Here is a 23,243-nt window from a genome sequence, read left to right as displayed (position 1 = left end):
ACTTTATCTCCTTTAGTCATTATAAAAATTATCCCCATTTTGCGGAAGAGAAAATTGAGGCTTACAGCAGTTAAGTAATTGCTTCACGGTCACACAGCCAAAATGTGACAGAATCAATACCTCAAAACCCATGGTCTTTTCTCCTTTACTATCCTGTCCTAATTTTCCTGTAACACTCCCAGCAAATGTTTTACCCAAGAACTCGCATAGGGCTTTCTCAGTTGGTTCATCACGAGGTATGAGACTGCCTCATGGTGTAACCAAAGGGCGGGAGTGAGGACTGGAAGCTTCTCTCCCTTAGAGAGGCAGCATCTTCCCCAAGCCAGCTGCAGAGCCCCATGGGTGGCCATGAGCGAGGGCAGCCGGGCTGGCTTCTTAGCACTTCCTTCCTGGACACAGGCTTTCCTCGGTTACCTTTCTTCAGTAGCACCACAGTTGCGTCACAGTTGCTGCTGTCATCAATTTCAGCATTGTTGGCCAAGCCGTTGACCATGTTTCCAGCACCTTTTGTCTTCCTTTCAAAGCACTGATGTATGCAAGTGTTATATCTGAGCAAAGGAATGAATGGAGAGAGCCCATCAGCATTTGCTGTTCCTTCATTCCCCAACTCCCACCGAATGTCCCTGCAGTTCTCTCAGTTTGTGGGGGAATCCCACACCTCAAGTTATTATTGTAATTTTGTCATTCCATTTCCCCTCAGAATATATAAACCGTCCTATTTCCAATTTAAAGATATATGGTATATGAAAATAAAGCCAACATTAAGTAAATAGTGACACACTGCTTTCTTTACAACCTCCTCAATGTCAATGGAGGCACCTCCAGGATGGAGTTCCCTGATCGGAGTCTGTGCATAGAAGGACAGTGATAAGACTCAGTGGGATGGGCAAGGTCTGCCATCTCCAGGGCTTTTGCTGTTAGGGACATGCTTGATGGGGGAAGGAGAAGGTGTCTCATTCCTGCTGTTACCTGGTGCAGCATGGCCTATGTGTGACAGGCTGGCTGGCAGTCTAGGTCTCTGTCTTTGGTTTCCTGATGTCAGAGGTTGGAAGCCTTTGAATCTATTACTGTTATGTTATACTTCCAGGTCCAATAGGTTCTTGGCTTTGTGATAAAACTCTGGGCTATGATTCTCCAGAATGATTGAGTAAAAACATTATACAGTGGTGCTTCTTACAAGTGTGTTGGAGAGAAGAAGCTTGCACAAGTTCCTAGGATGTTTTTGGCAGGGAAATATTATGGTACTTTCATCTTTAGTATTAGAATACTCCCATAGAGGAATCCTAGAAAATGGAAGGGCAAAGAGTGCTGGCAGGGTTTCCAGGGCATTGTAGGCCACTGCTGCTTTGCCCGCACTCAAAGACCTAAAGGCCTCAGTGACTTCCTGGCCATGGGACACCCCGCTGAGGTGTCCCACAAGCTTGATCTCTGGTCCCCCAGTGGAACAGTAGCCAAGCCTAGCAACTTTCAATTGCCAGCTGGCAGGCCCCTCAAGCTGCGTTTCACCACATAAGTTTCTCTTCCTCATTCCCTTTGTGCTATAGACAAGAGGCTCTCAGGAGTGTCTCCCCACTGTATCCTACGCCTGTTCTTCAGTCAGTGCCGCTCTGGGTGCATAGTCCTATGGGACATGACAGCCATTTTGGTACAGATAGAGGGGCCCTCTGTGACTTGGACTTCTCTTGCACAAGCACTTCCTGTAGTCTTTGGGAGCAGGCAGTTCTCCCTACATTGCATTAGGGAGAACAGAAAACGAGTCAAAAGTGATGATGGTAGCTGTGAAAGGGAAGCAGGTAGGCCAATGCTGGGGGATGCTCAGGGCTCATAAGAGGAAGGAAACAGAATTAGAACATCACTATTTTTTAACTCTAAATAAGTAATGGAGTCAGATTTTGAGCATCAGTGGATGCCAACATCACAAACAGAGAGACAGGAGACATGCATGTGCCTGTTGATGGCAGAGTGCACCACTACTTGGGACACAGTGTAACCTGAGTCGGATCAATGGCTGACATATGGGAAACAGAGGCCACACTACACCATGGGATGTAGTCAACAATTCCTGAACAGTGGGGAATTCTGTGGAGCAAACAATCCAACTTTGTTGAAGAATAAATTGAAAGGAAAAAAAAAGAGGGGGAATTTATAGATTAAAAGAGATCCAACAGAGGGCAAAACCAATTGTAATGAGTGGAATTTATTTGGATTCTGATTTTAAAAGTATTTATGACATTTATGAGACTAAAATAAAACTGTAAAAAATGACATTTGTGAAACCCTTAAAAATTTGAACATTGATTCTACATTCAATTATACTGAAGAATTAGCATTCATTTTATGTGTGAGAAATAATGATCTGGTTATGTTAAAAATGATTCTTTTTAGAGACATATACTGAGATTTTCATAGATGAATTGGCATGATGTTTGGGGCTTCAAATTATATGGAGGGAGGGAAATGGATAGGGGTGTGAGCGGAACAATCATTGGCTGATAGTGGTGAGGGCTGGCAACGAGCATGTGGGATTTATCCCACTATTCTGCTGACTTCTGTATATATTCAACATTCCTTTTAATGAAAAGTCTCCCCACTTTCTAGACTCAACAAGAATGTCTTGCCTTATTGATAGAGCTATGCAAGAGGGGCAGTGCTGCTGTCCTGTTGGACTCAGAATCTACTCTCCCCATAGAAATACTGACTTGCATGAGGGTTTGCTTTTAAAGTACAACTGTGTGTGTGTGTGTGTGTGTGTGTGTGTGTGTGTGTGTGTGTGTGTATGTGTGTGTTTTGTTGTTGTTGTTGTTTTAAATAAGCAACAGTCTTTATTTGAATTTCAACAGTTTTCCCACTAACATCCCTTTTCTGTTCCAGGATCCAATCTGGGACCCCACATGGTGTATTGTTTTTTTCTTTTTATTGTTTTAATTAGTTTCAGGTGTACAAAACAATGTAATAGTTAAACATTTATCATTTATATCCCTCACACAGTGATAACCCCCTTCCCCCCATCTACTACCCTCTGACATCGCATACAACTGTGTGTTATACCTTTATTTGGATTTGGATAACAAGATAATAATACTATGTATGGTATGATTATGAGATCTTTCTTGAAACCAGATATTGGTTAATAACTATGCTGTCACATCCTATTCTTACAAAACACACACACACAAAAAAAAAAAAAACAACAAAAAACAAAACAAAAAACAAACAAAAAATCTTTGAGGTAGGAAGTATCATTAACCCTGTTTTGTAGAAGAGGAAACTAAGATTCAAAATGACTGAGTAGTTTGGCCATGGTCCCGCTGCCAGTAAGTGGCGGGGTGGGGAGTGCAGCCAGGGCTTAACGTGAAGCACTTGATATTAGCCACTAGATCATACTACCTCATCTGGGGACCAAATCCCGAAGAAGCGACCCAGATGCACAGAAATCAGTCCTCACCAATGCCAGGTGTGCCTCATGCTCCTTTAAGGTTTCTGGCCACACTGAAATTGCTTTTTGACCTTCAAACAGAATGTTTAAAGTCATTTTAAAGTCATCTACCCAGGAGGCAGCTGATGATTGTAATGTATGCTGTTTTTAACTGCTGCTGCTCTGTTTTATATTTTTAATTGAATGTTTTAAATTTTGTGCTTGCACCCTGAAGCTATTTTATTATGAAGCATGCAATTTTATAAATCAGATTTTACAAAACCCAATGATTAAAGCCTTTGATTGCAGAGGGGGATGGCTAAAGAGCAGAGATTTCAATTTAGAACTTAGGACCGGAATTTATATAGAAAATTCCACGAGCACAGTAGCTGCCATTCCCTGTTTTATTTGTATCCTGCTGGTTTGAACAGCTGGAAGGTTGGTAAAGCTGAGGCATCAGCAGAAACATCCCTCATTAGCTTTCACACTGGGTATGATTTGGAGGAGAGGAGAGAAATTGTTCACTGTGTTATCTTAACGTTCACATGCCTGCCAGTAACTCCTGGGCTTTACGATGGCTCGGTAGAGGGGTGCAGTGATCACAGGATACACACGCGCAAAATCCCTCAACCCACCTTTCCTTTAGACCAGCTCTGGTTTTGAAGACCTCCTTATTCTGTGAAAAGCCCCTACTGAATTCAGTATGGGACATGCTTTCATCTAAATTTAGATTCAAAACCCAGGATCAATGCTGGGCATACATAGCAGAAACTCAGTCAGTTCTTCGGAATAATTGACTAATCCACCTTTTTAAATGGGAAGAAAAGGACCCTTGACTCTTTGGGAACTCAAACTTAGAGCCTCAGAAAGTCACAAAAAAAGGCGAAATAACCAAATAAAAAGCACTGAAGGAAGACGTGTATTGTTGAGGCCTTCCCACTGTGACACAGATTCCTATTCTAATAGTTTTGCTATTTGGGAGAAAGAGGAGCAAGATGGCTGTTCCCACCTTTAAAGGCTTTTCCTTTGTAATCTAGAAACATTGGAAAGGCTTTGGGCCAAGTCTGGTTTTTGTGGGAGCTCATTTGTATTTTTAAATGGAAGGTGGTTAGTGGTAAAAGCACCTGATTTCTTTGTGTGTTCTCTCACAGTAACTCCACACCAGGATACTCTAGAAATTCCTTCTTGCAGTAACAAGACCCAGATATTGGATCCACACTGGATCATTGGCGCTCCTGAGTTGAAAGGTATACTCCATATTGAGTGAGGCCAGCTCTTGCCCTCATTATTCATGTGACCTTTGCCAAAGGCCACACTGATTTCTCTCAACATGGCTCTCAGCCACTAGTGGCCAGAATTAATGTTTGTCAGGCCTCACAGCAAGGAAAACTTGACATGCAATTCCAGACTGCTACTTGACATGTCTAAACTGGTCATTTCTGATAGAGTTCCACTTTCTTGCCCACTGAGATGGTAGTCACTCTTACAGTTACAGGTGCTGGGGAAAGTATGGGCTAACTTAGAGTAAAAGAAACAGCTCCCACAGGGGCTGACAGCTGCAGCATGAAATGTCTCTGCACTATTTATAAGCTCCTCTTCTCAATGGTACTTGGCAAGAAGATGAACCAGCAGGTTCACAACCATGGTGCTTCCATCTTACGTTCGAGTATGGGAAGCATCTGCAGTATAATTCTTGATACAAAGGTCGTAGTAAGCTGCCCAGACCCCAAGGGGAAAAAGAGCATATGATGTGGCGGTTTTAAAATATATCCACAAATTCTTTGACACGCCTCCCTTCAAAAGATGAAGGAGACCTCTTGAATGTGGACTGGACGTAGTGACTCACTTCTAATAAACAGACTATGAAAGAAGTGACAGTGTGTGACTTGTGAGTCTAGATTATAAAAGGCACTGCAAGGTCCTTCTTGCTCTGTTTTTGTATCTCCTGCTCTGGAGGAAGCCAGCTCCCACATATGGCGACACTCAAGGAGCCCTAAGGAGGGGCCCATGTGGTGAGGAACTGAAGCCTCCAGCCAACAGTCAGCATCAACTTGCTAATCATGCAAGCGGGCCATTTTGGAGCACCAATCAAGTACATGACGGCCACCCTGGCCACCCTGTTATCTGCGTTCTCAGAAAAGATCCTGAGCTAGGACCCAATAGTTAAGCTGCTTCTGGATGCCTAACTCTCAGAAACCATATGAGATAATATATGTTTGTGGTTTTAAGTGACTAAGTTTTGGGGTCATTTGTTATACAGCAATAGATAACCATATGAATAATGGACATCTGCAGATATTTGATCCATGATTTTAGTTATCTCTTAACTAGCTCTGGTCCCATCTTCCCCCACTCTATATAAAAGCATAAATTTTTACCTTCTTTCTTGTTATGGAAGAGAGTGAATAAACAGCCAAAAGCTAGGTTGCCAGGGCTTGAAAAGACCCTTCGCTTGAGAGATTTCTCAAACCACACAGTGAAGCTTTGGTTCTATCTTCACATTTAGGTTGGCAGGATCTTTGCTATTGCTGCTAACCATAGCTGGAGTGATTCCTACATAGCAGGTTGCTGAGGGAGCCAAACGAGTCTGTGTTGGTGCACGCTGAAAGCCAGCCAGACCCCTCTGCCCTCTGCCCTGTGCCCCTTTCCACATGATCACATAATGTCGGATGTAGGAAATGGTTTTCGAAAAGAAACTAAGAAGCTATTTTACTTACTTCATGATGACAATGTAGATAAGATACATCAGCACGAGGACTAAAGACTCCCACCTGTGTACAAACCAAGACAAGGCTAGTTAAAGAAAGTTGCCACAGGCCGACATGCAACACACCAGCCTATCTTAAAAATATGTATTTGATATGAACAGCAGTTAAAAATGCCAACCATGGCGAGGATAAGGCAGATGTACAGACTGGTTACAAATATTTCCTGGTCTATAGACATTTTCTATGCTGCATACAGCTTTCAATGAACTTTCTCTTCCTTCTCTAATTAAAAGGAAAATGCTCCTTCTCTGTTACGAGCAAGTCATAAGTAGAGAGAGACAGAGAATGAGGAAGAGGAAAAGATGAGAAAGATGGGGGGGAAGAGAGCGAGAACACTTGGAAGGGAAGGTGCCAACTGAAAGGATAAGAATGAATGAGTGGGGAAATGATCAAAAGAAAGAAAGAAAAAAATAATGAAACCCACTGGAATGTATCTTGAACTTCTGATAATTTGAATACTTTTATTTTCTTTATTTAGTAACTTCTAGCTAAAAAATAAGGACACTTGATTTCTAGGTTTTCTTTGGCCTGTTGTTAACTAACCGAAGGTGTAATTTTGTATTCTAGAAAAGTTTACTGGTGAATGGTCTATGAAGAAATTCCAGGTTATGCTTTTCCTTCCTTTTTTTAAGTTCCATGTCTAGACTTTGATTGTAGGGACAAAGTCCCAGAGAGCAGTTTCCAGGCTCTCGACCTCATGTGGAAACGTGCTGGCTCGGGTAGTAGATGGCCGTCAGCTGTGATTAGATGGCCATCAGCTGTGATTAGATGGCCATCAGCTGTAACCAGTTAGCCAGTAGCCACTAATATAACTGCAGTGGCTATGCTAGCCAGTGCGGATTGCGACTAGCAAGTGCAGTTGGCAGAGAAACAAACAGTGGATTGCGGATCGTGTGGCTCCTGCTTCCTGTATCTCCAACCCAGCCGCCAGTTGGAATATAGTGGTATGAACCCCCTATCCATGGCTCCGTTGGTGTTCCTTTTTGGCCTCACCATATTCTGTGCCCACCTGCTGAGAGCGGGACCAGAGACCCTGCATTACATTGACCCTAGGGAAATAGGTGGTCAAATGTAAACAGGATGTGCACATAGGAGTTTTTGTTGTAGTGGTATTTATAAAAGTGAAATGTTGGAAAGAAGCAAGACGGTTATAAGATGGAAAACTGGGTACGTAAGTTATAAGTATGTCCATACGATGGGCTACCATAATTGGTTAAGAATGATTATGCAAATATGAATTTATCTATTATAGAAAGTGCTTGTGATGCTACTAAGAGGTAGCATCAGGGTGTCCAAACCCCTCAAACTTCTGCCACATTTCTTGGCCTCTCACTTAGCAAACCCCAAAAGGTTGCATATATTCCATTCCAGCAGCTCCCATTCTCTTGGCAATTTTCTCTAGTCTTAACTCCTACATGCACTGATCCCCTGCAAGTCTTGTCAAGGGCAACTGTGTCATCCATCTACACAATCCCAGGGATGGTTCTCTGTCATCCTATTCAATTGCTCTGCAGCATCTGAGATTGACCAGCTGCCCTCCTTCATAAAACACTCTCTTCTCCTGACTTCTGAGAAGCAACACTCCTACTTTTCCCCCTGTCCTCCTAACTTAGAAACAGCTGTGGAATTGGACTGACTTTGCATGCAGACTTCTGAAATCATATGGCTTTTCTCCATCTGCCTCTCCTGACCACAGCCCACCCACTATCCTCCTAGGACCCGATCTTGTGGTATGATCTGGGTTTGTTTCTTCCCTTCCTGAAAACTTCTGTATTGAACCATCTTCAGGTGGCCCAGATTCTCCTACCAAAGATTATTCTTCTGGGCAGAGGGCTAGTCTCTATTCTTGCCTGGAGGGCACGGCTGTGCTTTCCTAACCATGGTCCAGAACAAACGTCTGCAACATAAGGCAGGTGGATAGTCTCCAGGTCATGTCCCCAAGCTGTCCTTTTTCTCCCAAAGTAACAACCTGAGGCTCAAAGAAGAAATGAAAACCGCACCCTGGATCCTTCAGTTTTCTTGTTAGGCCTTCAGACTCACTGAAGACATAGCCCAAATTCCTTCTGGCAACATCGTGGGCCTTGCTGAATTGTCATTATGGATTCATGGGCCTTGTGCTGCTGGCTGAATATACATCCTAATACGTGGATCTCTGGTGCTTTCTATTTTAAACATCTTTTGGGGCAAGTACCTAACTAAAATACATCCAACAGACGCTCCCCTGTCTTTTGCCTGCAAATAGAATCCCGTTATGGTGAGGTAGCAAATGGGAACTCCTCAGTTGCAAGGAGGGTGGGCCCATTACCAGAATAAATAATGATTCATCTAAAGTTGTACTTCTATTCCCCCTGGCCACTTATTGGTCAAGGTAGACCCAGCTGTGACCAAAGAGATGTAAGGTGGAAAGGTGTTAAATGAAACGACGTTGCCCAATCTTCCTCCTTCTTGCCTTCAATCTAATCTTGATGGCTGGAACGGCAGCTGCTACCTTAGGACCATCAGGGGAAGACCAATAGAGAAATGCAGAGCCCTTGTACCACCTATATCTGGGGTACTTGTTATGTAACAAAAATAAACCAATATTTCTTTCATCTGCTGTAGCTGGATTTTCCTACTACCTGCTACTAAAAGCCTTCCGACTGCCACTTGTTGGCTGAATGTGACTTACTGCAGAATGCCGTGTCAGGAACAGTGAAGGAATCTAAACTGTTTGACAGAGGTAATTTGTCCTTGTGTATATGTATTTGACAGGCCCATTTTCTCATAAAGAGTACTCTAGTTTTAAAATAAACACACATGAAATTAGTTTCTTTTTGAAGATTTGGGGTAGATTGGTCACCGTTCTTGAAAACTCTAGACATGCTGGAATGTTCTACAACAAGAAATGGATTTCCCTGTTTAAGGTATTTCTGAAATATTACTGTGCTTTAATTGCACAGATTGAAGAATCTGGCTTTAAAGAGAGAAATCAGAGAAATCAATGCCTAGACACACCCTTTCAACAAAATAAATACTTGTGGTTGGCTGGGTAAAAAGGTACGAGATGTAGACAGCAAAAATATCTTAAAGTTCAATATAGTTTTCATTCAAATAAGGAGCTGAAATCCCTGGAAATCCCAAAGCAGTTATGGGCCAGTGGTGCAGACTTTAATCTCTCAGGCTCACTCATGTGAAAAATGTTCTGTCAGCCCATCCACATAATAACAATAATTACGCAACAAGCTGGCAGCTGGGAATGATGTTCGAGTGCCATGAAAGCCTCCTTCTAGTTCTTTCCTGCAGCTATGCCGGTGCATGAGTTCTGATTCCAACCCACCCCAGGCTGAACAAAACATGCTGGGGAATTTGCAATTTAATTTATCTGTGGCCCTCCCATCTCCTTACTCCTGTGGGAGCCTGGGTACTCAGGCCGAGGACTCTGATGATCTCAGCATCTGGACCCCTCTGCCAAGGATTGGGGTTCTAGCCTCTTGACATCATAGGAGGTTTGGCCTTTGGAATGAAGAAGAATAGATTCTCCTTTTCTTGCTCTATAACATCTGAAATACCCTAAAAATGTTATGAAGGCAAGGACTGAAATGGGCTTATCATGAACCCTGCTTTCATCTCCTCCTGCCATGGTTTCTATGAGCAAAACCAGGAAGACGTAGAAAAGAGAGGTCCCTAAGCCTGACAGACAGTGAACCATCCCTGGATATCCTTTTTAAAGGGTTCCCACACAAAAACAGCAGAAAAATTTCTGACATCAACTTTAATCATAATTTGTTTGTCTTTATGGCAGTGTGGTTAACAAAGAGAAGCAATAGTGAGCAACACATAAGCACCTACTGTTTGCTAAGGCAGAGCAGTGGTCGTGTTAACGGTGCCATCAGTGTGAGTTAAAGTGCTTCTGCAAGTTTTCTTGTGCTGTCCTTAAGGCCCAAGGATGTAGGGGAAAATGTCACCACTCTAATTGGAGACCATGTCCAGGTGGATCCCAAGATGTTCTCCCTGACCTCTGACCTCTGATTTGAGGTGCTCCTGGGCATCTGGAACTCTTTAGCTTGTTGATGAACGTTACTCAAAGAGGTTCTCCTTTTTTATTTTTCATGGGTGATGACACAGATTATGTGTCTGAAAGCAAATTCTCCTAGCTGTCTCCTTACCCCTCCAACACAGAGGAGAGAGAGAGTTGGCAAAAGTATCTTAATACCCTGGCATAATGCATCACATTTACCGTCAATGTGGTTAAGTCCCCACCCAAGTTCTGAAAACCAGAGAGATATCCTACGACACAGAGATGTCACTCTAAAAAAGGGTTAGCACTGATTTTGCTGAGAATGAAGATGGGTGGACTCTGCACTTATTTTTCTAGCTCATTCTTTTTTCTTTTTTCTTTTAAATTAGGGAATGTTGGGGAACAGTGTGTTTCTCCAGGGTCCATCAGCTCCAAGTCATTGTCCTTCAATCTAGTTGTGGAGGGCACAGCTCAGCTCCAAGTCCAGTCGCCGTTTTCAATTTTCGTTGCAGGGGGCGCAGCCCACCATCCTATGCGGGAACTGAACCGGCAACGTTGTTGTTAAGAACTCACGCTCTAACTATCTGGCTGCCCCTCTAGCTCATTCTTAGTTTTAAATAATATCATGAAGGTTGTCTACCCATAGTGCCACACCTGTCTATTCCTACAATGTTATTTCACATTACTTCTACAGTTCAAATATTTGAAAAAATGTAACAAGAATGTATAACACACTGAATTTCTATGTCCATTTCAAACATTTGACTTGCTCATAACCCATTTCAAAAACAGAGACTTGGGGGTGGCCTGTTGGCTCGGTTGGAGCGCGGTGCTAATAACACCTAGGTTGCCGGTTTGATTGCTGCATTGGCCACTGTGAGCTGTGCCCTCCTTAAAAACAACAACAACAACAACAACAGAGATTTGGACAGTTGGCCCAAATGCAAAATATATTTAATTTAGGCAAAATTTTTTATCTATCCAAAAAATCACTGATTTTTCGGAACGCTAAGATTTTCTGGAATGTCAGACAGAACTTTGATGGGTTGAAGGTCACTGAAGTGCCTCCATGTCTGGTTCCTGAGATATACGTGATGTTTGGAATATGTCCACAATGTTTGGGCACAATTTGAAAAGATTAGTCAAATCTTAACCACGGCCTGGCAAATTGCTGACTGCAGAAAGGCACATCTAAGTCATGCCGTCTAACCTGGATGATGGAGATATCTAGATATTAGGATCCCAAATGGAAGCCCGCCACCCTGGCCCAAGGGAAAAGGTCTCTGCTTTGTACTAGCTAATTTAATTTCTCTACTGAAGTGGACAGTATTCCCAAGAAATGCCAGTTGTTCCAAGCTGCCATGACATTTCCCTTTCTTTCTTAAACTCTGACTTCGGTCTTCGATATATTTGCTCTGCAAAATAACAAGGAACATTGAAAGAGAAAGAGAGGTACTTACCAGGAAACTTGTTCATCGTAAATGAACTGTAAAAACAAAATAAAAAGGATAGATTAGACACACACACGTACATGCATGCACAAACACACATGCTTTACGATTACATGTTGTCTGCCCTTGTTGCTAGCTTGATGAGAATTGGGGCTGGGGCTGACCTAGAACATGAAGCACTGTGGGTAAGGTTCTCTCTGTGCTGGTTTAGTCTGTGGCTAGTGTTAGTGGAAGGAGTTGTGATTGGCAGACTGGGGTAGGCATAATATGGAGGGAAGAAGCATTGAGTCAGCCCATCCTTCCTGCAATTTCTATTCAGCAGTGGATTGAGAGGGAAATATAACCCACCGGCTATGTAGAATAAAACTTATTGTAGAATTTGAGGTCTGGAAGGGATTTAGGAGCTTGGTGGGTGCTTCCACACATTAGCCACTATGGCCACCTGTAAGATGTCTGCACGTCTCCGTGCACTGTACAGCACCTTCAAGCTTTTATGCGAGCACCTGGATTTCTCTGTACTCAACATTTTTTCTTTTAGTCGACGTATATTTTGTTTCTTTAAACGAATTTATTTTTAAAGGAAATTTTACATCACAATCAGAAGTGGAGAATCAGCACCAGCTGCCACCACATATAGAGGGTGAAAAATAAATGCAGTAACAACAGTTATCGAAAATCCTGGCTACCCAGGCCCTGGGCCACAGGTCTGCCCTTTTGTTAAATAAGGAAATTAGTAAGGGTCAGAGCAGTAGAAGACACACAGGTGCCAAACAGAGATTTCTCCTGATCAGTTAGGATCCAAAGGGAATATGTAACAGGACTGAATTTATGTATATCATTTAAAATCATTTCTCTTTTTGGGGGGAGAAAACTGGTATAAACCACATCCTTTGAAACAGTTGCAGAGAACATGAGAAATTTTCCTGGGGTTGCTCAATTTGCTGCAGAGTTGGTTCTAGAACTCAGGTCTGGCTCTTAGTGTTCTTTCCATGATATACCTATTTGCTGAGATAGCACATTGTTGAAACTAAATAGGTGCACCTGTATTTTATTCAAGCAGGAGCCCAGGGCTGGTTCATAGCTTTCTTTCCACACTCAAGGATATGACTGCTTGAGTGTGATCATGTCTGAGCGGCTTTTCCTTCAGGGAGAATGGACCAATGGAGACTCTAAGGCAGAAACTTGCAGGACAATCTGGGTGTAAAGTGTCGTTATTGCAAGGAGGTAACAAACTCAGATAATGATATGGACATAATTTCAGTCCCCAGCGACTGTAATAACCACCGGTGTGAGAGACGCAGAGGAAACCACAAAGACATGCAGGCATATAAAAGGACCTTCCTCCAAGGAACCCGAAGGTGCAAAGGCAAGGATGAGGAGAAAGGCGCCACAAGTATTTGTAACTCGATCTTCCTAATGAGACATTGACAAAGTTGTTGGCTTTATTAGTTTTGTGACTGTTGTCGTTATCGGATTCAACACGTTGACATTTTCATGAAAATCTCAATCTAGAATGGGAAGAGAATTAAGGAACCACAGCAAGCAATCACTTAACCCAAGCTGAAAGGTATGGAATCTACTCCCTGGAAGGCATTCACACTAGCTTTAAAAAATTGTGATCACTGCACTGTACACCTGAAGCTGAAGCTGAACAATAATGAATGTCAACTACAAGTTTATATATATATGTATACACTTACAAGAAGCGGAATGCAGCATTAAGAATAGACAGTGGAAATGTAATGGCTCTGTGCGACGTCAGAGGGATAGTGGATGGGGGAGGGGGGCTGACATAGTGTGAGGGATATAAATGATAAACGTCTAAGTATTACTTTGTTTTGTGCACACGAAACTAATAAAAAAATTGTTGTGAAGAAATCATGGAACACAACAAATGAATTAAGTTGGAAAACATTTTCTATTAATTGAAGTTAACTCAATATCAATCTTGGGCAGTGGGCTGGAATGATCAATTCATAGCCACTTAGGAGAGCGCGAGATACTGGTAAAGAGTTTATTAGCACACCAATTTAATTTTTGTCTATCAGGGAAGGCAGGCGATTATAATATGAAAGCAGCTTTTAGAAAGCCCTATTCTGTGTGATCTGACTGACATGTGGGGGGTACAGATCAATACATCTTTAGTTTTGATTATTTCAAAGATCATATCAATGAAAAACATCAGAATGGATGGAGGCATCATGAGCCTGAAGTCCAGGTGACAACTGTGGCCGCGGAGTTGGGGGTGGGAATATGGTTCAGGGAGGAGGATAAAGAGAAATACAGACGATCTGGCTAGAGTACTAACAAATGGTGGTGATCTGGAATCCTCCAAATAACTGACGAAAGTATGCCCCCCCTTGACCACTCGGAGCTGGGAGGCTTTGGCTATCCTGTGGCTAACGAGCAAACATCGTCTGGGTTTTATCCCACTACTTCAAGACGATTGGGTGAAAAATGAGAGGACTCAAAAAAGAGCCGTAAAAGGGTCCCATAAAATGGACTAGAAACCGGGACTTTAAGAAAATCTAAATGGAAATTGGCTTGTTAATGGTGAGAAAGGAAGTGGAGGGTGAGTTATGAGCTGCCTCCAAGTGTCTGTTGGTGTAACGTGGAGGAGGCAGACCAGCTGATTGTCACCCTTTCAGAAGATTGCATATGAGGAAATTAGCACTGTTCACAGAATGTTCCTTTGGGGAATACATCACTGGATCATCCTTAGGGAGTGCTGGAATCACCCTGTCTGAAAACCCTTAAAATGACAAGGGCAGAAGACTCTTTCACTTGATGTTGCTGATGGTTCAAGGGGATGGATTTGTTATTCCTTACAGATTTTATTTAATTTTTAAAAAATCTGTTACATATCTCTCTGTATTTTCATGCTCTGTCTGTGAGTAAAAGAAGACAAAACAACTTCCCCCATCCCTTATAGCAAGCAGTATTAGTAGAGTAGGAAACAACCTGAAATCATTTTTAGGCCATCTGAAACAAGAAACCGAGCCCCAGTTCCCCAGGGCTACCACTAGGTGGCGCTCACGCTCTAATGCTCTGGCCTGTGTGCTCTGCCATGGCAGCAAGATTGAAATGAAACCAGTCCAAGTCCATTTCGCAGCTCCATTTAATCTTCTGAAAGGAGAGCAAGCACCTCAAGACAGACAGCCTCCTGAAGGAGCCTCCAGCTAACCCACTGTTGTCAGAGGGCAAAGTGACGTTCTGGAGGCAGCTCCTGCCTGGTGTTCTGAGTTAGGGACAGGTGGATCCCTTATCTTATGCCAACACTCAATCCTCACCATGTGTTGCAGTCGAGGGACCTGCTGTGTGGCCTTTGGAACTGACCCACCCTTTTCCACTCGGGTTTTTGAAAACAGGCCTTGGGAAAGCAGCTCTGTTGCTCTGCTGGTTCTGTATGGGGCCTGGCACTGAGTCCGCCCCCAGTGACCACATGTGGATGGTGCTGACCGATAGCTGGGCCTCAGATTTGCTACTCTCTGACCCACCTGTGGTTCAGCCAAAGTTACATTTGGCTTCACCAAGAGCTGTGTACATGCTCCATAGATGTACTAAATGGGAAGACACAGGAGTGAATTTGAAAAAAAACTCTTACCCTCCAAGGCTTTAGAAAAAACGGTTGGGTACCATGGAAACCAGCTTTTCAGTTCTGGTGTCTGCTCTAGAATTCTTCCAATAGAGATGGGCTGACATCAGGCAGGTGGACCCATGGATGTCAGAATGTACCATGGAACTGAGTGGCAAATTCAAGATGGAATAGCAGGGGAAAGACGAACCAGGAATTGGCCAGGTGTGTGGGCAGGAGAGTGGAGGTGAGCTGGGCTCTGTGCAGGAAGGCAGGTGGCTATCTCTGAATCGCATGTTAGTCCCTGAATTTGCTTACTGTAAACTGTAACCATGGAGCAGGGTGGCCGTACTGCTGAAGCTAAGATTTTGTAGCTTGTACTATAATCACTGGCACCATTAGAATTTTAAGCAGTGAAAATAATCGGAGAAAATCAACACCATCATTCTCTTTCAAGAGACTGAAACCTTGAAAATCTTCCCTCCCTTGCTGGAAACGGAACCCATCCCCCACAGATTTTCCCCTCGACAGCATAGAGACTCCCAGGAGATGTGCCCAAATGGAATCCTGACTTCCTCAGCTTCGGGGATCAGGGTGCAGATGGTTTAGCCGTGGCAATTCCATCTGAGGAGGAACCAGCTGGAATACATCTGGAAAGCTGCTGTTATGCACTGATATGGTTTACACTTGAAGGTTAAACAGGAACTGTAATATTAGGATCTCTGGCAGGCCGCTTGACGGCGGTGGGGGGCGGGCTTCAGGAGGGTAGAAAGGCGGTGAGCTGGACAGGGGTGAAGGACCTGACTCTAAGCTGTCTCTTCTGTCACAGAGAGGGCAAGATAAGGAGACTTCTGGGTCACTTAATATTAGTTGTCTTAATGAAAGAATTCCAGGAGAGGGGTGGCAGAAGCCATATCCTTGAGTCTAAAAACATTAGTTAAGTACAGCAGACACAACTTTCTAATGGCAGATTCATGGTGGGTGAGGTAAAAGACTGAAAGAAGCAGATTTTATTAGAGGGAAAATCTGAATTCTTTGCTGAGGTGGTGTAGATGTACCATCTTAGACACCTGCTCTGGTAAACCTGAGTATTGCAGCTCCCTGACCTACGGCAAATCCCTGAATTTCTGGAGCCTTGGTTTTACCATCTGTAAAGGGCTTTTATAATAGCTAGCTTATGTAGTTATGAGTATTGAACTTATGAGTATTGAACTGGAAAATCTTAATTGACAGACCCAACATTCAGTCCTATGTTAAGTATTGAGACTACACTTTTTAAAACTTACGGATGCTATGAGAATGTAGGTCTATTTTGTATGGAAGGATTTGCTCTCTACAACTGTGCTATCCAATATGATAGGCACTAGCCACATGTGGCTACGTAAATTTAAATTAATTAAAATTTTAGTCCTGTGGTCTCACTAGCTGAATTTTGACAGCTCAAGAGCCATATGTGCCAAGTGGCTACTGTATTGGACAGTGCTGCCTAGGACATTTCTGGTGGCTGGGTCAGCTGACTCATCTCTCTTTGTTCCCATGAAATCACCTCCAGAGGGGAGATTGCAGTGAGCCCTTCAGAGACAGAGAGGGCAGCGTCATGGTGAATAAGCCTTTCTGCTGTGCCAGTGCTCCAGGTGCCCTGAGGGCCCCCAACAGGTGCCAGTGGCTCACCTAGCCTTTCTCCAGGTAGGCAGCACTCCCGAATCTGGATTTGTGAGCCAGTCTAAGTTATCCTGAACCTGTGTGAGGCCTGTCCACTTCCCTGGAGGTTTCCCTTCTCTTAAGGCTCACATCCCAATCTCAAAGCAGAGATGAAGCATAAAAACAAAGCATTCCTTTTAGGGCAGCTGTTACACTGATGATGCATGCAGTGGATCACTTGCATTTATGTAAATGACATCATTATGTAAATCACAGTGATAGGTCAATAAAAGAGACTATGGGGCCTACTGGAATTTGGGGCAAGGGTAGAACTGGGCAGCCGGAGCTGTTTGTGGTGGAAGCCTTTGGGGGTAGGTCATGGGTGTTGGAGAGAAGCAGCAGGAGGGTCTGTAAGGATTTGGAGACTATTTATGAGGTAGATGCACACAAACACATGCTCCAAAGTACCCAGAATGCTCCCAGGTCTGAAAAGGTGACACTTCTCTTCAAGAGAGAGACCAAAGACATGGGGCAAGCCCCCAGCCATGTCCAGCTTCTCTAGGGCTTGAGCCTTCACTGCAGAAAACATCACCAGGGCTAAAGGGGATTCATGATGGGGCAAGGGATAGGTGCTGAGACACACACACTGTATGTTTGTGAAATTATAACTGCTTTAGACAATAATGTGTTCTTCTTCTGTTTTTCTCCCTAAAACCAACGACAAACACACTAGAAAATAGCACAGAGCAAAGGCTGGATGAAACCCAAACATCTAATTGAACTGAGTCCCTCGTCTCTAAGTTAACTGTTAAGCTCTGTTGGTTTCAGGATGTGCATGCTTGTCTCACTCCTATGGTCTTCCTTTTTGGCTCGGTCCATCCGCATCAATTTCCATTTCAGCTGTTTCAGAATCCAGGTAATAACGACTTTATTAGCACTTTCCTGGCATAGCAGCCATGACCATCCCTGAGAAGCTGTGTTCCCTGCTCTTTGGACCACCAGGCCCCATGGATTATCCTCAGGGCTCCTCTGCTGTGTCCAAAGGGCCACTCCCCCAGGATGTATATAGAAGTGGTGTCTGGTCATACGTAGCCTGGCCTTCTCCTCAGGGTAAATGAGCTCTGTATTGTATCACCTTAGGGGACCGGCAGTTCTGTCTTCTGACCCTTTCAGAACCATAAAAAGCGGGGAGAAGATTAAAAAAAAACCCAAAACCTTAATAGTTAAAATAAATGGTTCAGATGGTTGGTAGTTATTTGTGGATAGGAGGAAAGCTTTTCAATACAGGATTTTTAAGTGCCCATTGCAGGGTCCTATAAAGAGGCCTGGTATTATAAAAGCTTCCTTTGTGATTTTGTTACCATGACATTAGGGGAAATACAGGAAGAGAAGATGAAACCTTGACAAAAAGTTACAGCATGTGTGAGCAACAGCCTAGCGCTGGGGCATGGAATAGATTTGGGGACACCGAGAAAACTCCATTGCTAAGTGCTGCTAAGTGCTAAGTCTTCTGGGTATAAGATTGTTTTACTTCTCATGCTTGTTTTAAGTTTCATGTGAAAATGACCCTGAGCATGAACAGCAGTCAGAAATTCGGACAACCAAGCTACCACCATCCCTTGCTTTTAAGAGTCTTAAAATTTACTTTAGTAATGATTACTGCCATGCAACAGACGGGGTAACCAGAGGAAATGGTGTCCAGTAGTATTTTGATGTTGAGTTTCTCAGAGTCTGCTGGCATGAGAATCTCCTAGGGGGTGGGGGAAGGTCCAGGGTAAAGTGCAATTTCCTGGGTTCTACCCCCGAACCTAATGAGTTAAAATCTATGGATTGTGTGTTTTAAGTAAGCACCCTGGGCATTTCCAGTGCACACTGAAGTTGGAGGAACAACAGTTAAAGTTAAAAGAACCAAGCCCAAGCCCTGAGGACCTCAACTTTATCTTTTCCATTAATTCCTAACAGTGGAGAAATGTAACTTTTCTCAAAATCGCAAAACTCTAGCCTTGACATCTGCTCTCTAAACACACAGTCCATCTTCAGGTGACGGCAAAGAATCACTTGCTTCTGTACTTTGTTCCCATCTGAGGAAATGCAGAGCTGCTGGCTGCCTGCTCTTCTGCCCACCTCAGCTCTGTGATGCACCTGGGCACATGGGCGCGGACCATTGCTTTGCGGGTGAGCGAGCGACACCTGCAGCCCGAAGTAGCAAAACCACTTTACTTCTTCACACATCATTAGCAACAAGTACATTTGTTTCATCTTGGACATATCCAGATGAATTTGACAGAAGACAGCTTCTTTCACACATAGACCAGGAGGTGTTTATGCTGAAAACAGAGAAAGCAGCTGATGCCAGCAAATCTGCTGTTGGGCATGGACATTGCCATGTCCGTGCTCCGGGGTCATCTTGTCCTGGGATGTTCTGTCTCATTACCTTGTCTTTCTGGGAGTGGTTATCTCTTCCTGGAATTCAGCAAAAGTAGAGAGTTGTGTTCATTTACACCATCCCCTAACCATGTCTCTTTGAAAAATAACTTTCAAAAACCATCCCAAAATACCCTAAAAGGGCAAGAGCAAAGTGTATGTGATCAGTGTGTTTCGTGCACTGTGAGCCAAAGCTTGCTGCAGAGAACGTTCGAGAGGTCTGGGCTCGGCGGACAGAAGAATCCTCTAGATTTGGGGTGACCATACCTTTTCCACAGACAATAACTGAGAACAAGAACAGAGTCAAGTGTGTCCTTAAGTCTACTAACCAGCAAAGGTAGTAGAAAAAGTTGCATCTTCAGGTCCAACATGGAGTCTCTGAACCCTCTGCTCCTGGGCACGGTCTCACTCTCCCAATTTTCTTTCTTTCTTTTTGTTCTTTTCAAGCCAAACTGTATCCAGCTTTAGTAAAGATGCTTTGCATGGTATTTCAGGCAGGACATGGGCAGACAGTTGTTAACTTTCACACTCCCTTCTTCAATGGACTACCAAAATCAGAAAGCCACTATAAAACTCAGTGAAGTCTTCATTTGATGCTCTGAACAGATAAAGTTTAGAGTGAGGGTTGACATTTCACATTAACTATGTTGTTTAATAACTTTTCACAAGCCGACACTGATTTTCGGGAAATGAAATGAAAAAGGCAGAATTATCTATCTGTAGGTCCACAATCTAAAAGTGGAACTGCTGCTCTTCTGTGAGATGCCATCTCAATGATGACATTAAAAAGTCCAGATTAACTGCTATACTGGTAACCAACTTTGGGAAGTCAGGTTCCAATAGGTCTCTGGGTTTAAGGGAGTCAAATCTATGCTTAAGGTGGAGAGGAGAGGGAGAAAAGGATATAAAAATGAATTTGAATTCTTCCGCACCACAAGGTGGTTGTGCTAATGTGGCAAATGTGTGTCAACATCAAGGAGTCCCTCCTCTCAGGAACCAAGAGGAAGTCTCTCAAAACTAGAAGGGTAAGGTGTTTTTTCCCCATGTCAATCTAGCTTTGGTACTATATGTCCTATTAGTAGTAATATATGTCCTTCCCCAAAAAACAACAATGAAGTGTTCTGTGTGCTAACAACATAGCTTAAAAAAAAATAAAACAAAATTCTGCATTTTTATAAAACTAGATAAAATAGTATATAAAACTGTACAGTCACCAGAAGTACAGTTATCAAAAATAGTTTGGTGGTTACCAGAAGGTAAGGGGGAAGGGAGGTGGTAGATGATGGTAAAGGGGATCAAATATATGGTGATGGAAGGAGAACTGCCTCTGGGTGGTGAACACACAATGGGATTTATAGATGATGTAATACAGAATTGTACACCTGAAGTCTATGTAAATTTACTAACAATTGTCACCCCAATAAACTTCAATTAAAAAAAAACACACAAAAAATGCACAAACTTCACTTGGCATCTCCAATACCTTAGCTTTCTGTGCCTGGTCTGTTTTGGCATCTCCATTTTCTGCAGGGTTATTCCCATCCTTGCCAGCATCAGCTGTCCTCCTTTCCCCTGTGGGTGCCTTCTCTTCCTTCTTTGCAAAAGCCTTTTTAGGCCTGGGCTCTGGCTTTGGAGGAGCAGGTTTAGCAGATAACTTGCGGATCTTCTCTGTGGTTTGCTTCACCTTGGCTTTACCTCCTTTAGCATCCCCTTTCTCTTGGGCATGATGGTGATGGCAGCGGGATATAGATGCTGGATGTGGCGATGCAGTGACGTGTGGGTTTTAGTTGGTCTGGGGGTCGATCTTGCCTCTTCTTCCTCATCCTCCAATTTTCAATGGCCCGAGAATGAGGGGACTGTGGTTGTAACCCAAGATCTTCACTGTTAGGAACTGCTATTGACTGAAGTACCTATCTGGTTTCTTGTGGAAAGTTTTTTATTTTATTTTATTGGGGAATATTGGAGAACAGTGTGTTTCTCCAGGGCCCATCAGCTTCAAGTCATTGTCTTTCAATTTAGTTGTGGAGGACACAGCTCAGCTCCAAGTCCAGTCACCATTTTCAATCTTAGTTGCAGGGGAGCAACCCACCATCCCATGTGGGAATCGAACCAGCGACCCTGTTGACAGCTCGCGCTTTAACCAACTGAACCATCCAACCTCCCCTCCAGCAGCCCAATGGCAGCTCGTTGTCTTCAGTCTAGTTGCGGAGGGCGCAGCTCACTGGCCCATGTGGGAATCAAACCGGTAACCCTGTTGTTCAGAGCTCACGCTCTAACCAACAGAGCCATCAGGCCACCCTTGAAAGTCTTATATTAAACATCACTGTCGCTTATTTGTAGAGATTTACAATTAACCTACAGATTAAGTGTTTTGTAATCAGATGAGCAAACCCTTCAGGAATAGGATCTAGTCCTATTCTGCAGGTAAGAAAACTAAGACGCGGAGAGATTGATTTTTCCAAGGTCACCAGAGCTGGTAAGGGGGGACCAGAATTAGAACTGTGTGGCAGTGATGCTCCTCATTGCAGCATGGCCCTATGATGGGCTATGTTAGTTTAGACTGGAGATGTAAAAAGCCTCAACTAAAATGGGCCATGTAGGGGCACTGGGGAGATTTCTGCGAGATGAAGATCCACAGGATAATTAAGCCAAATGGGTATAGAGGCAGTTGAGGAAAAGGTCAGTTTAACATCATTCCCAGGGTTGGTGGGAGGATAGGAATGAGGGCAGAAATATATAAAAAAGGACCAGCCTTGGGAAATGATCCAAAGTTTAGAGACATGTTGAGTCTGGGACATGAAAATGTCTAATAGAGAGTTGCCTGTCCATGACTGGACCTCAGAGAGATGCCACTGCTAAGAGTACAGTGTGGGGGTGTCCGCACAAAGGTGGCAATAGCAATGGGCACGTGGGAAGAGCGGGGCTATCCTGGGAGAGCACATAGAGTGAGAGGGGGAAGAAGTAAGGTCCAGACCCAAGGACACGGATGCTGAAGGGAATTACAGAGGGGCCCACGAGGAAAGTGAGAACAAATGGTCAGGAAGCTCACAGAAAAACAGCAGGGACTCTCATGGAACCTGATAACCAGAGTCTACACTCTTGCTCTGAGCACCAGGCTGGGGTACTGGGTGATTCAAGTATCTGGAAGAAAGGCCACCTCCATGCATACACATCAATTTGCCCATTCATCGCCAGAGACTTTGAACCTGCTCATGCAGAGAAGACTCAAATGCCTAACCCTGAGTGGTGGGAAGGGTGACTGGGAGTTCAATGGAAGGAAATTCAGACGAGATGTCCATCACGCACTTACCACAATGAGTGCAACCACAGACAGCGTATAGTAAATCGAATCCCTCAGCAGGCACCAGGAGGAAAGAGCCACAACCTGAAGGAAAAGGGGAAAAACAGTAAGAAACAGGACATCTGACTGTGCAAAGGAGAAAGCATGTCTACTGGCGGCTCTGGCCAATGATAAACCCAACACACAACCTACTATTTGTCTCCTGTCCTGGACCAGTCAATCTGCCAGTCGGTATGAATTTATTTAGGCATATTAGTCTGGACCTTCTGAAAATCAGATGCCAAGATGGGGTTAAACCTGCAATAATTTTATTAAAGGGAGAAGCCCATGAGAGTAAATGGGGAAGGAGTCGGGGAGCTAGGAGTGCCACCCAACATGACTCAGGTCAGGAGAGAGGGAAAGTTGGGTGAATGTGTCCCAAGTTGAAAGTTCAGGAAGACTGAGGGGGACCTGTCAGAGGAGGCGTGTCTCTGGGAACTGGGCAGCCTTAGCAGTCCTAATATCCCATGAGGGGATGGGATGAGCAATCTTACCCTGTGTCCTTGCCAACACTCTAACGTCTGCCACAGCCCATGCTCCTGTGTGGAATGAGCACCCTTCAGAAGGGGCATTGGCAAGCCCGATTGGCAGTCATCATCTAGCCCTTTTCGCTCATCTTTATTATATGCCTGG

General features: G+C 43.7%; 1 protein-coding gene across 2 annotated transcripts in view; it reads right to left on the bottom strand.

Annotated features, from left to right (window-relative positions):
* Positions 1–23,243, bottom strand: part of SLC24A3 (solute carrier family 24 member 3) — a 506,080-nt gene that overhangs the window by 39,444 nt on the left and 443,393 nt on the right. For both annotated transcript variants that reach the window (XM_019710723.3, XM_088789281.1), the window contains exons 7-10: positions 22,581–22,655; positions 11,641–11,666; positions 6,133–6,186; positions 415–548 (exon numbers count right to left, since the gene is read on the bottom strand). In XM_019710723.3, the coding sequence (XP_019566282.3) occupies positions 415–548; positions 6,133–6,186; positions 11,641–11,666; positions 22,581–22,655 (289 nt within the window). The remainder of the gene's footprint in view (positions 1–414; positions 549–6,132; positions 6,187–11,640; positions 11,667–22,580; positions 22,656–23,243) is intronic.

Source organism: Rhinolophus sinicus, chromosome 13, assembly GCF_057876585.1.
Source record: "Rhinolophus sinicus isolate RSI-liver-muscle chromosome 13, RSI-T2T, whole genome shotgun sequence".
Taxonomy (NCBI): domain Eukaryota; kingdom Metazoa; phylum Chordata; class Mammalia; order Chiroptera; family Rhinolophidae; genus Rhinolophus; species Rhinolophus sinicus.
Note: the sequence above shows the minus strand (reverse complement) of the source record. Positions and strands in the feature narration are given on the sequence as shown.